The following is a 14,201-nucleotide window of genomic DNA, read 5'->3' as shown; positions in this document are numbered from 1 at the left end:
CTTCTAATAGGCAGTCTGAATGAACAGCCGCTTTGGCATTTCCCAAAGTAACTTTGTTCTGGATTTGTATCCAGCTCTCTGCTCTAAAATACCTCTCCCAGTGGACCCATTTTCCAGATCCCATTCTCTCTCTCTCTGTCTTTCTCTGTCTCTCTCTCTTTCCTTTCTTCTAGCAAGTACAATGAATGGCAATTTGTGATTAAAATAGGGAAGCAAAAGGAATCTTCGTACAAGTAAAACATTCTGAGAGTAAAATCTGTTGGTTTGAAAGTGAAGGGCATATGATCAGCTAGATGGTCATTTTAAAAAGGTCAGCAAAGGTACCTCTGTATTTTGAGCACTGGTCCCTTCGAAGTCTATGGGAATTTTGACTTAGGAGTCGTCTTGGAGCATTGGATTAAATCAACCAACAACAATTGACTCTATCTTCCTTCTATCTCAACAAGATTGTTATAAATATTGAGCTGTTCCTTTAAATTTATAGCCAGTTGCCTACAGAATGGCTTTCCAACTTCTGCCTAAACATCTAATCCTCTTTGCTTTGTTAAATGCTGTAACCTACAGTGTGAGTCACCTCCTGACAGCTACCATCTGTGTGTGTCTGGACTCTGGGCACTGTCCGTCGTGACTTCCACCAGTCGCTGATGGCAGGAGGTGCAACTTGGAGACAATGCTTTTCTCTGGCATTCTCTACACAGTCTTGTCAGTCTCCGGATTCCCAAATGAATCTAGATGGTTGGACAGCACCTTCTTCCAAGGGCTAATTATTTAAAAGGTATCCTTTTTGCTTCTGTGACATTTCTTGCCATCCAGTGCATGAGTCATATTTAATAATGACTAAAATAAGCACATTGTGGGCCACCGCACAAAAACCTCAAGCACAAAGCCTTGCCGTCCGAGAACACACGTTTTAAAATAAAATTATAATTGAAGATGAGATCTTGTGTTTGTAGATCAAAGGAAAGCAAGTGCCAGAGAAAAGCCACCCTGAGCCTTTTTGTCTAGAAATCTGTGTTCATGTCACATGTACCCACGTGTGTCCTGTAAGTACTCGGACTTCTGTTTGTGCCGCCGTGGATATTTACCTCTTTAAAATTTGTATAGTGTCCAAAAGCTCTGATCTGACGTTACTTTTGGAACAGACTCTCCTTAAGGGAATGCTCTAAGTGAGTTATGTCATCATTTATGAAAAAAGAGGAAGATTTGACAGAATGCATATGCATTGCTGGAACTTAGTTTAACAAACCTTGATCACCAAATGAAAAGGAGTATCACATTCCCAGAAATTTTAGGGTACACCTCCCCCCTTATATTTCCTGAGCATTTCCCAAAGTTTTTGTCTCTTTTCCTTGTCTGAGTAAAAAAAAAAAAAAAATGATGTCATGTTATTACAGATGGATAAACAAATTCCCATATGTGACCTCGTGCCATACCCTGAAACCCAAAGTTATCGAATTGTGAAGTAGTAAGGAAAGAGTATAATGGATAAGATACTCATTGAAAAAGGAGAACCCTTAGAACTCATTAAGTCGAGCATGTGGAGACTAGTTCTCTCATGAGAAAGATACTGCCATGGTGCTGCAAACATAATTATCTCCTGACTATCAAGATATAACTTGGCCACTCTTTTTTTTTTAAAGAGTTTTTTTTTTTTTTAAGATTTATTTATTTGAGAGAGAGAGAGAGCATGAGCAGAGGGGACGGGCAGAGGGAGAGGGAGAAGCAGACTCCTGTTGAGCAGGGAGCCCGATATGGGATATGGATCCCAGGACTGCGCGATCATGACCTGAGCCGAAGGCAGACAGCCAACCGACTGAGCCACCCAGGCGCCCTAGCTTGGCCACTCTTAGAATAAAAGCTCCTCTCTCGTGCCCTGCCATTGTATGGAAGAACAGTAGTTCCAGAGATGCCGGCAGAAGGAAGGAACCACTGTAGATGAAAAGACAAATATGACAGTAATTATAGAAATACAAATGAGTTAGTGTTTTGCAAACAAATATTAGAGAGAGACTACAAAGTGTGAAAAGGCAGAGATATAATAAGATTTGAGAAATGGAGCATAAGATTGAAAACAGGTGTTAGACACAGAATTTCTGGTGCTGAAAACCAGAGGTAGGCAGAAGCGTGCTTCTATGTTCTTGCAGTTCAGAGCTGTAAGATGACTAAGGCTCAGAAAAGGCCTGCCAATGGATGATGAAAATCAGGTGCCCAAAGGAGGGAGGGCAGGGGGGTACCGGAGCACACCCCCTCCCGAAAGGTCATTCAGTAATTACCGTGAGCTGGACTTAAGTCAAGTGACCTAATGCATGATTTTCATTTAAGGACAGTTAAGTATATATACATACATAGACATACATAAACACACATATATTACATATATATTTTGATGTATAGAAATACATCTGGAATGTTTACATTTGGTTCAAGGAAAGCTGATCAGAATGAAATTCTTGTTCTTGAATTAATAGCCAAAAGTTGCTAAGAAGGAATATGAGATGAGGTGTCGGTTGTCCCTCCCCGCCCATATTTCCTTCCCAGACCCCTCTGCAGACCCCCTCTCTCTTATTCAAGGTCCAGGAGCCTCATGGATGGCATAGGATTCCTTCTAAAGATACAAAAGATACAGCTCACTGCCACAGAGGGGCTTAGGAAAAGGAAGCAGGTCCTAAAAGCAAACTTCCTATTTCTAAGATGAGTTATAAAACGTGTATTGAGGGCATTCCTCAGGAAACCATGGTTTTGAGATCATGAAAGATGAGAAAGCCCTACCAAACCACCGACTTTAAATTCCAGAGAATATTCACCTCTGAGTATGGCACAGGGGCCATAGGGACACGTGTTTGCCTCTACTGAATGGTGCTCCTAGGGCACGTAAGTTAAAATCATAACACAAAATGAACAAACAAAAAAGAAACAATAAATCAGTGTATCAAAGAATTGATTTCAGTGGTGTAAAAAAATTTTTAAAAGACCTAGCTTCACTGGTCAGATCAATTTGCTCACATACGGCTGAGCATCTCCATATTGACATAGCTAGAGTTACATGGATCAGCTAGCTCTCCCTGAGGATATTAAACTCGAACCATCAAGGAGGAGTGACCATACACAGGGACAGCAGAAGGCACACAGATGTAAAGGTTGACTGCCCAGGGTAAGAGCTGAGGGCTGTCCCAACTGTGGCCACCGGCTCTAGATCTTTCCCTCAACTCCCGAGTGTGTATATGTCCTACTATTGCTGCTTGAGCCTCAGTTTCTGGACATCCCTTCTGTAGGTCAGTTTTCTTTACTTGTATTCCAAATGGTTTTCTACACCCATAACCACTTTCTGGGCCTTGTCATCACGGAAGACTACTTCCTCTCTGAAATCTCGATCTTCAGTTGCCCACTCTGACCCCAAGTTACATCCTACTACCTTTTCACTCACCTCCTTCTGTGTACATTCTCCCACTTCACTCAAGCTTCCGGTTATTCACCTCTGCTATATTATTCCTTTATCTTCCCATTTTTCTCTATACCTTCTTTCCTCCATCTTAGACCTCATGACCCTCACTCAACCCCACCCCTGTTCCCCCAGTTGTCAGCCATGTTTTCAAAGACAGAATCCCAACCCTCTCTCTGTTGACATTTTCTGCTTCTCCTCAAAGCTTCCTTGGTCTTACTGCCAAAATACACAACATTTTGGGTGGAAATAATCACCACATCATGTGCATTGGTGCCACTGTGCAGTCATGCAGTCATGACCTTGAGCCTCACGTGGGTCTCATACACGACACGTCCCATCAGTGTCTCTCACATTCCCTCAGCATCCATTCCCAGCCTCCCTCCTCTTCTATGAGGTCCTGCCCTGAATCTGTTCCTTCCTTCTCAGAAGATAACCAAGTCTACTTCACAGGGACACTACCGAACATGGGTGGCCATATGTCCTCAGTTTCCTGTTCTTGCCACGACATCTCTCTGCATTCACCCCATTGCTTGCCTTACCCTTTCAACCGACTTTCTGTTTGCTTCCCAGATTCCATCTGTTAGTCTCCTTAAAGCCTTGTTCTGTAGCTCCTCTCTGCAGATTGCTTTAAGTTAGCATCGATTGACTATTTTCATATCCTGCACCAGATACTCACATAAAAACTCTGCATACTTTATTTCATATACATTCCATAACAGCGCTGTAGAATGAGTACTGCTTCCTGGGATTTGTCTCTGCCTCTGTCTCTGTCTCTCTGCTTTTGCTCTCAGGCACATAAACATTGCTCAACTCTTAACAAAACCTTCCCTTGATCCTGCCGTGGCTTCTTGCTTTGGCCCTACACCCCTGCTTCCCTTTACTACCAAGCTTCTTGAAAGAGTACCCTCCACATTCTCTCTCCTCTTCCTTACCCCCTCCTTACTCCTCAAGCCTTGTCTATGGAGACTGTACTTCCTGACTGTGCAAGAGAATCTCCAGCCTATGAAATCCAGTGGACACTTTCAGCCTTTACCTCACTTGATGCCTGCCACCTCTCAGGTGTCCAAGCCCTTCTGCTTTAAGCATTCTCCCACACCGACTCCCACCACAACACGTTTCCCTGATATTCTTCTCACTTTGAAAACTTTTCAATCTGTCCTTGAGTGACTCTTCCTGAGTCCATTCCTTAAATATCAGTGTTCCCCAGGGTTCTGTCCTCATTCTCTTCTCTGAGTGATCTCATTCATTCCCATGCTGCCAACCATGACATACAGACCGAAGATGCCCACATTTATGTCTGAGTCCAGATCTCTGCCCTGAGCTTCATGCCCTTATCCATGGCTTCACTGGATAGCAACTCTTAGATGCTCCCAAGCCAGGCATCCTTGTGAATCCCAAATCTGTTTCTCCTCCCAGATTCCCTAACTTGGTGCATTCAGGGTTCACATCACCACATAACCAAAACAAACCGGTAGCCATCCACCCTTGACTCCAAAAATTTTCCACTTGGTTGCAGAGAATGACTCGTACAATTACTCGCTTAGACAGTTTTGAGGGGTTAGATCTTCTATGATGTTTCATCTTTAGACATTCGACTTACAGCATTTAAGTTTCAATCATCTCCGTAGTGAATATTTTTTATAAAGCATTTCAGAAATTCATTGTAGGAGGTGAGGGCTTCAGTGTGGGCAACATGGGAAAGAAACAGCTTACTTGATTAAGGATAAAAAGAGGAAAACATCTTTGTTCTCTTATTGTCATGGCAGGGGTTAAGTATTATCTGTTTCTTGTCAGCTGCCCATCTGCACTGAACTTCTAAGGCTCTGCTAAGCTTTTGCCTACTTAGGATGACTCATTTGCTTCTTGAAATAATATATAGAGATTTTCTGCCTGCAACAGCACTGATACTTTTTTTCTGAAAGTTTCTCGTTCCGCCTGCATACTGTGTTCTGAATCTTTGCTAATACCCGCCTAGATATGAATCAAAAAGGGCTGGTAAAAGGGAATGCTCTCAGAGATTTCATCATATTTACCTTCTAATTCTTTTATTATCATTGGGCATGTCGATATCCGGGTTGAATTGGTAATGAAGGAGTTCGGTCCCAAAGAGATCATATTCCAAGTAACAGCCAAGTTGAGCAAACTCTAGTAGTTCCTTTTTATCAAGTATAGTCCTAGAGACAATAAGACAGACACACTGTTATTATCAAGAGTGTATTTTCCATATATACAGATTAAAAGTTCTAAGTGCACTGTGTACTGAAACATAATTAAAGTAACAGAACTTTTGAGTTGGCTCTTATGATGTAACTATAAAATAGTAAATGCAATGTGTTACCAGAAATAAGGGAATTTACCCTTACCTAAAAGGGAGTTTTCCCTTCTAAAGTACTTGGGAACTAAGACATTTTAATTATGCTTCCATTACTCAAAAACAATTTTGTAATTCTCCTTCAGACTTGTCTTCAGGATATGTTCCTTTTGAAAATCCTTCATAGAAGTGGGAAGGCTATGAACTCTGGAAGCTATCAAAGGGAATTTGGCATCAGTCTGGTGAATTAGGTGAGTAATACTAATCTGGGTAAAATATGAAGCTAAGGTAAGGTAATATGGTGATTTTCTTGTGAAGATCGTAAAGCGGTTCCAAAATTAATTCCAGTGTCATTTTGGGATATATCATCATTTGTGAATATCACTGCAACTTTTCAAAAAGGGGCAACACTCCTACAGATATTTGTGTTCTGGCATGCCTAGTTTTTAAATAGAATTTATCATTTCATGATAATTTTTATGGATGTCTTCTCATTTCTTTAGAGATCATAGTAAGAATAGCACTGTTTTATGATGTAAGACTATGTAAATGAACAGGAAAAGAGAGGTGTATAAGAGAAGCACCATCTACAGAGAGTGAAGCAGAGTCCAGAGCAAGAGTAGATGATCTCAAGAAATTTAGATCATAACAAGTAAAAAGGGATGCATGAAGTTAACCCCAAAAATACCATGGTAGAGATTCAGACATATAGAGGAGAAAGAAGAAAGAAAAGAAAGAAAGAAAGAAAGAAAGAAAGAAAGAAAGAAAGAAAGAAAGAAAGAAAGAAAGAAAGAAAGAAAGAAAAAGAAAGGAAGGAAAGAAAGAAAGAGAAGAAGAGAAAGAAAGAAAGAAAGAGAAAGAAAGAAAGAAAAGAAAGAAAGAAAGAAAGAAAGAAAAAGGAAGGAAGGAAGAAAGAGAGAGAAAGAAAGAAATCAGGAGACAATATGGAAAAAAATGTGAAGGAAAAATACACCCTTTAGACATTGTGTGAAGGGAGTTCAGGGTGCAGAGAATGGAAATGATTGAAATCCCAAATTGGCCTGGCACAGAGTTGGAATATCAGATGATCATTGTCTTACTAGGCTTTTATCCACTGATATTCTATTACCTTGGCAATTCCAGGATGCAAGGATTAAAGCACTGTTATATGTCTATAAATTTGCTTCAAAGAAGTCAGAAGTATTTTCAAGGCCTCTCTTCCAAACCATAGGAGGACCAATTAAGCCTCTGTGTGTCATGAGTGCGAGATGCTCCCTAGGAGTTGACTATTGACTTTCACTCTAAGCAGTCATATTGTAGCTGGTTCTGTTTTATTCTATTCAACAATTCAGCATAACTGATAGTGCACAGTGTTGTTTTAGGCAGGGAGGCTAAAATATCTTTCTTTTACACTATAAAATGTGCATTCGTTCTGTGCCATCTTCTGCTAATACCACTCCTTTTCCATCTTCTTACCCTGGAGACCGTCTTTTGCTTCTAAAATTACTTGCCTAAAAGAATATGTGTTTTTCTATAGTAGACACATTGTGTTTTCCCCCAAAGAACCATGCTTAAAAACAAAATATACACAATTAAAATAACATAAGAGAGAAGAGGGAAGTTTAGTGTGTTTCTTTTGAGTCAGTTCCTTCAGTTTAATTACCAATACGGGCAAGCTACTGGGGGTGGGTGGGGAGACAAGCAGGGGATGAAGGTGCCAATAACATGTTGGATCAGACTCCTATTTCTGCTCTTAATGTCTTTTTCTTTCCTTTGGCCTAATGCCTTGAGACTAAGTCTTGTAAGTTTTAAGTGATATATTGAAATAGGTATTCAATGAAAAGTCTATGGTAAATGAAAAGCCATAGGAGAGATTTTAGTCTTAGTTACAACTGAAAACACAAAGTAAAGTTGCTTATCATCATAATAGCTGAAAATTATAAGAACTTACTTGTATCTGGTATTGTGCTAAGCACTTTATATCTATTACCCCATTTAATATTCTCCATAATTCCACTGATCTCAATTTTACAGATGGAGAATTGGAGAAGTGAGACATTAGAAACTTATTCAAAGTGATGTGTTAGAATATGAGTTAATTTCAATGCTAGAATCAGCTATCTTAACCATCATTCTATATGACTTCTCCTACTGCCAAACATTTTGTGCTCAGAGGACATTGTCCAGAATTATACTGACTATAGCACACATAGTGTTGTTTTAATCTTTATTTTGAACTTTAATGCCCTCCCCACAAAATGCACTTGAAAAATGGGGAATTTCCCATCAAAGGGTAGCATGGGGACAAGGCAGTGATAAACCTGAAAAGTAAGAAAGGATTACTGTGTAAATTTATTTAATTGTTAGTTCAGAATATAAATACATATAGTAGGCAGTAGTTATATTGGACAATTTGAATGACATGGTTAAAGGAATTATATTAATGATGACCGTTGCTTACTTTCTTACTAGGAATCTGATATTGCTCTAAGCCTCTTACAAATATTAAGGGGCACATAGTAAGGGTCTTCTATCACCAGACCAGACCTCTCTCCTGTAGTCCAGAATTGCATATCTAATTGCCTGTTTGCCTTCTCCACTTGGATGTCTAATAGACAGCTCAAGCTTAACATGTCTCAAACTAGAGCCCTCATCTACCACCCTGAACCAGCTGTTCTGACACCCTTCCCTCTCTCAGCTGATGGCAACTCCATCTATCCATTTGCTCAGGCTAAGAACCTTATAATCATCCTTGACTGCTTTCTTCATCTCACACTACACTTCCAGCCTACTGGGACAGCTTTTTGGTTCGACTTTCAAAATGTGACCAGAATCTGGACATATCACCATCTCTCCTGCTACCGTCCTGGTCCAAATCACCACCATCTCCTTCTCAACTGCTCTCCTCTCTTTTCTGCCTTTGCTCTACTACAATCTATTCAGATATAGTGATGAAAGCGCCATCAGCACAACTAAGTCAGATTAGGTCTCTCATGTGCTCAAAACTCACCACTCACTTCCCATTTCCCTCAGAGAAAAAGCCAAGGCCTTGCAGTGACCCATGAGGCCATGTGTGATACCTCTGATGTGGTCTTATAACAGCCTCATCTAAGAGAGGAATGGGGAACGTAGGGACCCAATTCTCCAGAGGTAAATTTCATATAAATGCTTCCTATCTTATAAATGTTATCTGAAGATTATCACCATAGATGTAGATATCTTTCTAGAGGAAGGAGAACATGTTTAATGAGATTCATCAGCACATGTAAGTTTTGAAAGTAACCCCTGGGAATTCTTATTCTGTAGAATAGCACATAGAAAGGAGTATGATTTGGGTGGGGTGGGGGGGAGGTATGGTCCTTTTAAAAATTTCATAGTCACATGGAGAGGAGATGATTTCTTCAGAAGAGGAGCAAAAGATGATATTTTGGACATTTGGAAAATGCAGTTAAAAAATGAAGCTGACAAATTTGCTATCATTAAAAAGCCAGGAGATAGATAGATGAAATCATATATTATATATTACATACTATATATTATGCATTATATATTATTATTTTTACTGACATTTGGTGATATGACACCCTCTGGATAACTGAACATTAGTGTGAAGGAAACTGAGAAATGATTTCACTTTCATTTTCCTTACTGATGTGCAAAATCCATGGGGGAAAAAATAGCGTCAGTGATCATGCACAATTTTCAAAGGCAAGTCCTAAAAAAAAAACCCCAGAGTTTGGTATGAGATGTTAATGGGGGATAGGATGGGAGAGATAGAGGAAGCAAAAAAAAAAAAAAACCCCACATAATAATCATCAGGTATTTAAAACAGCCCTATCTCATTTAATCCTTGCAAAAACTGTATGAGGAAGGTATGATCATCCCCATTTCATAGATGAGGAAACCAAGACTCAAAAAAGCTAAGTAACTCAACTTCCAAAATGACAGGTTGAGAATAAAGCCATATTGTGTTTGTCTCAGAAGCCATGTTCTTAGACCATGCTGCTTGTTCTGTGATGGGAGCATCACTCACATACTTCTCACCAGCACTCAACTATGAGTAGTGCACCCCACCACAAAGACATCTTGGAGCAGCCCTGCACCATAAATGTCTAACAAGGTGACTTCACCACATTTAATTGGCACTCATTTGGATGATTTCCAGGGACTGTCAAGGTGCTACTGAAGTCGCATTTATGCAAGTGACTTTTTTTCACTTGGAGAAAGGATTGACCCCAAATGTCAGAATGGTATCATGGGAAAATGTACTCTGCTTGACGTCTTTCAGATGAGGATTAGCAGAGGTCCTGCCCCTCCCAGTCATCAGTGATCTCATAGCACTTCTTATATAAGTGGAGATGTCAACTCTGCTCATTCCGTATTCTATATCCATGAAAATTACCTTCTTTCTTATTCCAATCTTCCCCAGACTTTAAGGTATTTTTCACCTCTTGCCCTAATAGGCAGTGGGGTGATTTTGAAATACAAAGAGGCTACTGCCTTTCACACTGGAGAAGGTCCCTTCTTCAAGGTGGATGAAGTGATTGCAAGGTCATTCATAAAATATCCTGGAATTTCCTGGGAAGAAGTTGAAATTTTTGTATCAAGTATTTGTTCTTATCATTTATATATATATAATTTCTTCTGTTGCATGTTTAATACTTTTGTTCCCTAACTAATAAACTAATTCTCTCTGTATAAGAAACAGGCACAATATATGTTAAGAAAAAAAAAAAGGAGAAGAAGAAGGTAGCGGGAGGGGAAGAATGAAGCGGGGGAAATCGGAGGGGTGGACGAACCATGAGAGACGATGGACTCTGAAAAACAAACTGAGGGTTCTAGAGGGGAGGGTGTGGGAGGATGGGTTAGCCTGGTGGTGGGTATTGAGGAGGGCACGTTCTGCATGGAGCACTGGGTGTTATGCACAAACAATGAATCATGGAACACTTCATCTAGAACTAATGATGTAAGGTATGGGGATTAACATAAGAATAAAAAAAAAAAAAGAAGTTACATTTTGCAACTCTCAGTAAGTTGCAGGTTCTATTTCTAGTAACAGTAGTCTCAATCTTGTCCTTATTTGATATCACCCTAAAGAGACTCTTGCACATGTCCACAAGGAGACACATATATGAGTGTTCACAAAAATATTGTTTGTAATAGCAAAAAAAAAAAAAAAGTTGGAAAGAACCTAAATAATAAAAAATGGAATTGATAAAAAAAAAAAAAAAAGAAACAGGCACAAATTTAGGACAAACATACTGCCATTAGCCAAAAAAATGGTACCTAAAATGATCTGGCAATCTTAATTTTCAGACTATGGTTATCATTTACTAGCGTTTTAAGGCTGGTACTAAATCACAAGAGAGTTGATTCTGTTTTTCAAGCCTCTTTATATTCTAGATCTTATCCAAGTGCTGAGGGGTTTGGTTTAATGTCAAAATGCATTCTGAGTGGGAGCAAGGAAATCTGTGTGAAGTGATAATTTAGATGAGGGTCTGTGGGCTGTCTAGGTAGAAAGAAGTAAGGAGCAGAGGAAAGGATATGATTCGTGGGCGTGATCAAGATGATAACAATATCTAACATTTGTCTTGGGCTTTCCAGTTTCAAAGAACTCTCAAATACATTATTTCATTTCATACATTCAGGCACACCTTTATGAATTAATTCAGCAAGCAGCTACTATCTTGTACTATCACCTACCTTGTGCTAGCCTCTGCTGGGAATAAAGATATGAGGAAGAAATTTGAGATGCTGTCTTAAGGAATGTAAAGTCTAAGGGAAGGATATAGGTATTTAAACTAATAATTACAATTAAAAGTGTTGAAAGCTTTTTTTTTTAGTACAACTAAATACGAAGTGTTATGAAAGGAGTAACTCATTTGAGTGGAGTCTATTGAATAGAAGACTATTCAGAGAAAGGTTGGTGGGGTTCAGGTGTTGAGGGATGGATGATAAAGAAGAACACCTGTTGAGGGGGGAAAAGAAAGAAAAAGAATCTTGTTACTGAAGATAAAGCTGTGATTATCAGAACTAAAGGGCATGAGGGTAGAAGCAACCATCCATCTATCCATCCACCCACCTATCCATCCACCTATAAGAAATTATTGATCATCAACTTATAGTATGAGATATTAGCTGGATAAACAAAGACAAATAACATACTGTTCCATCCTTCAAGAAGTTCAGTGTCTATTAGAAAAAAGAGACATGGAAACAAATAATTGTTTTACAGACCCACTGAGTGTAATAATAAAAGTACTGCTAGGAACTGGGCTGGCTCAGAGAAAGAGATAACAGATCCTGCTTGGCTTGTTCAGGAAAAGCTTTGTAAAGAAGAAAACCTCTCATGAGCTGCAGATTGAAGAAAGACTCTGCCAAGTAGATAAGGGAGAATGGAGTCTTCACAGCAGAGGGACTACCTTCTGTAAAAAGCATGTAAGCACAATGAGCATGGGGCACTCAGCATCACAGTCCATGTGGCATTAGCCCAAATTTGGTGCCTGTGCTAGAGATATTGGGAGATGAGGTGGAGGGATGGGTGCCGCCCAGATGACCAAGATGTTGGATTTTGTGCTGAAGGTGAAGGGGTCCTTAAAGAGCCATAAGTTACGGTCGAGGAATATAATACAATCTTCCCTTGGAAAGATCAAAATGGTGGCCACATGGGTAAAGCTAAGGGAGCAATTCCTATTTGGAGACTATTACAGTGGTTCAGATGGCAGATGAGGGCCTGACTTAAGTTAACAACAGAGGACTGGATAGGAGGGGTCGTATTTAGAGATCTTAGTGAGGTAGACAGGTTTCATCATGTGAGGGTGCAGGGAAGGGTGGAATTTAACATCTGGGTGAATAATGCTGTCCTTGACAAGAACAGGGCAAACAGCAGGAAGAGTAAGTGATGAGTCATTATCCCCATAGAGACAGCGATGGAGAAGGAGAATCAAAGGCCTGTCTTGGGTAGTTGATTAGATGTTGGTGTCATTAAATGATACCAAGAGCATGGGAGGAGCCAATTCTGAAACTCACAGACCACTGGTGAAATAATTATGCCACATATTATCATTATTGCCTAGATGAAGGAACTAAAGCTTGGATCTTTTAAGTGATCAAAACCCCAGGTATTCCTCCTCCATTCCTAGTGCACTTTCCATTACACCGCACTGTGGATGTGCAGTAAATCCATCAGCCATTACAATCTGTAAATTCCTGGGCCTAGAGACTTAGCACCATGACTTAGCAGCACTAATTTGAGATCAGACTAGCTCGGGGCCTGACACAGAGAGAAGCACAGGATATATTCAATACTAAAACTAATGAACTTGACCAAGTGGTTTTTTTAGAGTTGGCATACAAATACAATAATAAATGGATGTGTCAAAGACTGATTTATTAAAAACAATGTTGAATTTCAAAGACTGATTCTTTTTAAAATTATTTATCACAAAGTAATTTAAAAAAAAAACCTCTTTGTCTCTCTCCTCACTGAATTCTTCAGTTTAAAACCAATGGATATTTGTACAGATAGTGTTATGTGAGATTCTTTATTATTTTATGGGAGTTTTTCAACAATTACAAGAGAGAATTACTTAAGAGAATTAAGAGAATTACTAAGCTCACCTAGAACTAACTATCCATGTAATAACCTATGAATGTTTAAATATTTTTCATGGAATGTTTCAAAGAAATTAAGATGTAAATTACTATAATCTAATAAATTCAATATTAATATAATTCTCTCTAAAACACTATTCACATATATTACTATATTGCTAATAGCAGTTGCACCTTATAAATCTGAAAAATTCTTAATTGACAAATTTCAATTAATTTATTTTTAATGCCAAAATAGAAACTAAATAGAATGAGGCAAGTTGTTTCTTTTTTTTTTTTTATTTTAATTCCAGTGTGGTTAACATACAGTGTTATATTAGTTTCTGATGTACAATGTAGTGATTCAACAGTTCTATATATTACTCAGTGCTCACAAGATAAGTATGCCCTTAATCCCCTTAACCTATTTCGCTCATCCCCCCCCCCCCCCGCCATGTACCTCCCCTCTGGTGACCATCTGTTTGTTCTCTAATTAAGAGTCTCTTTTTTTGGTTTGTGTCTCCCTTATTTTTTCCATTGTTTGTTTGTTTTGTTTCTTAAATTCCATATATGAGTGAAGTCATATGGTATTTGTCTTTCTCTGACTGGCTTATTTCACTTAGCGTTATACTCTCTAAATCCACCCATGTTGTTACAGATGGCAAGATTTTGTAGGGTCTTTTTTATGTCTGAATAATATTATAATTTTAGGGGGCGGAGCAAGATGGCGGAGGAGTAGGACACCTGGATTTCGTCTCCTCTCAGGAATTCAGCTGGATAGGGATCAAACCATTCTGAACACCTACAAACTCAACAGGAGATCGAAGAAAGGAATAGCAACAACTCTCTGAACAGAAAAGCGACCACTTTCTGGAA

The 14,201-nt window shown here is 39.2% G+C and overlaps 1 protein-coding gene across 7 annotated transcripts in view; it reads right to left on the bottom strand.

Moving 5' to 3' along the window:
• Positions 1 to 14,201, bottom strand: part of PTER (phosphotriesterase related) — a 99,332-nt gene that overhangs the window by 32,673 nt on the left and 52,458 nt on the right. For all 7 annotated transcript variants that reach the window (XM_031028864.2, XM_006733993.3, XM_081820674.1 and 4 more), the window contains exon 4: positions 5,476 to 5,616. In XM_031028864.2, coding sequence (XP_030884724.1) covers positions 5,476 to 5,616 — 141 coding nt within the window. The remainder of the gene's footprint in view (positions 1 to 5,475; positions 5,617 to 14,201) is intronic.

The sequence above is a fragment of the Leptonychotes weddellii genome, chromosome 5 (genome assembly GCF_054177405.1).
Source record: "Leptonychotes weddellii isolate Sample4059 chromosome 5, ASM5417740v2, whole genome shotgun sequence".
NCBI classification, from domain to species: Eukaryota; Metazoa; Chordata; class Mammalia; order Carnivora; family Phocidae; genus Leptonychotes; species Leptonychotes weddellii.
This window is presented reverse-complemented; position numbering and strand designations above follow the sequence as displayed.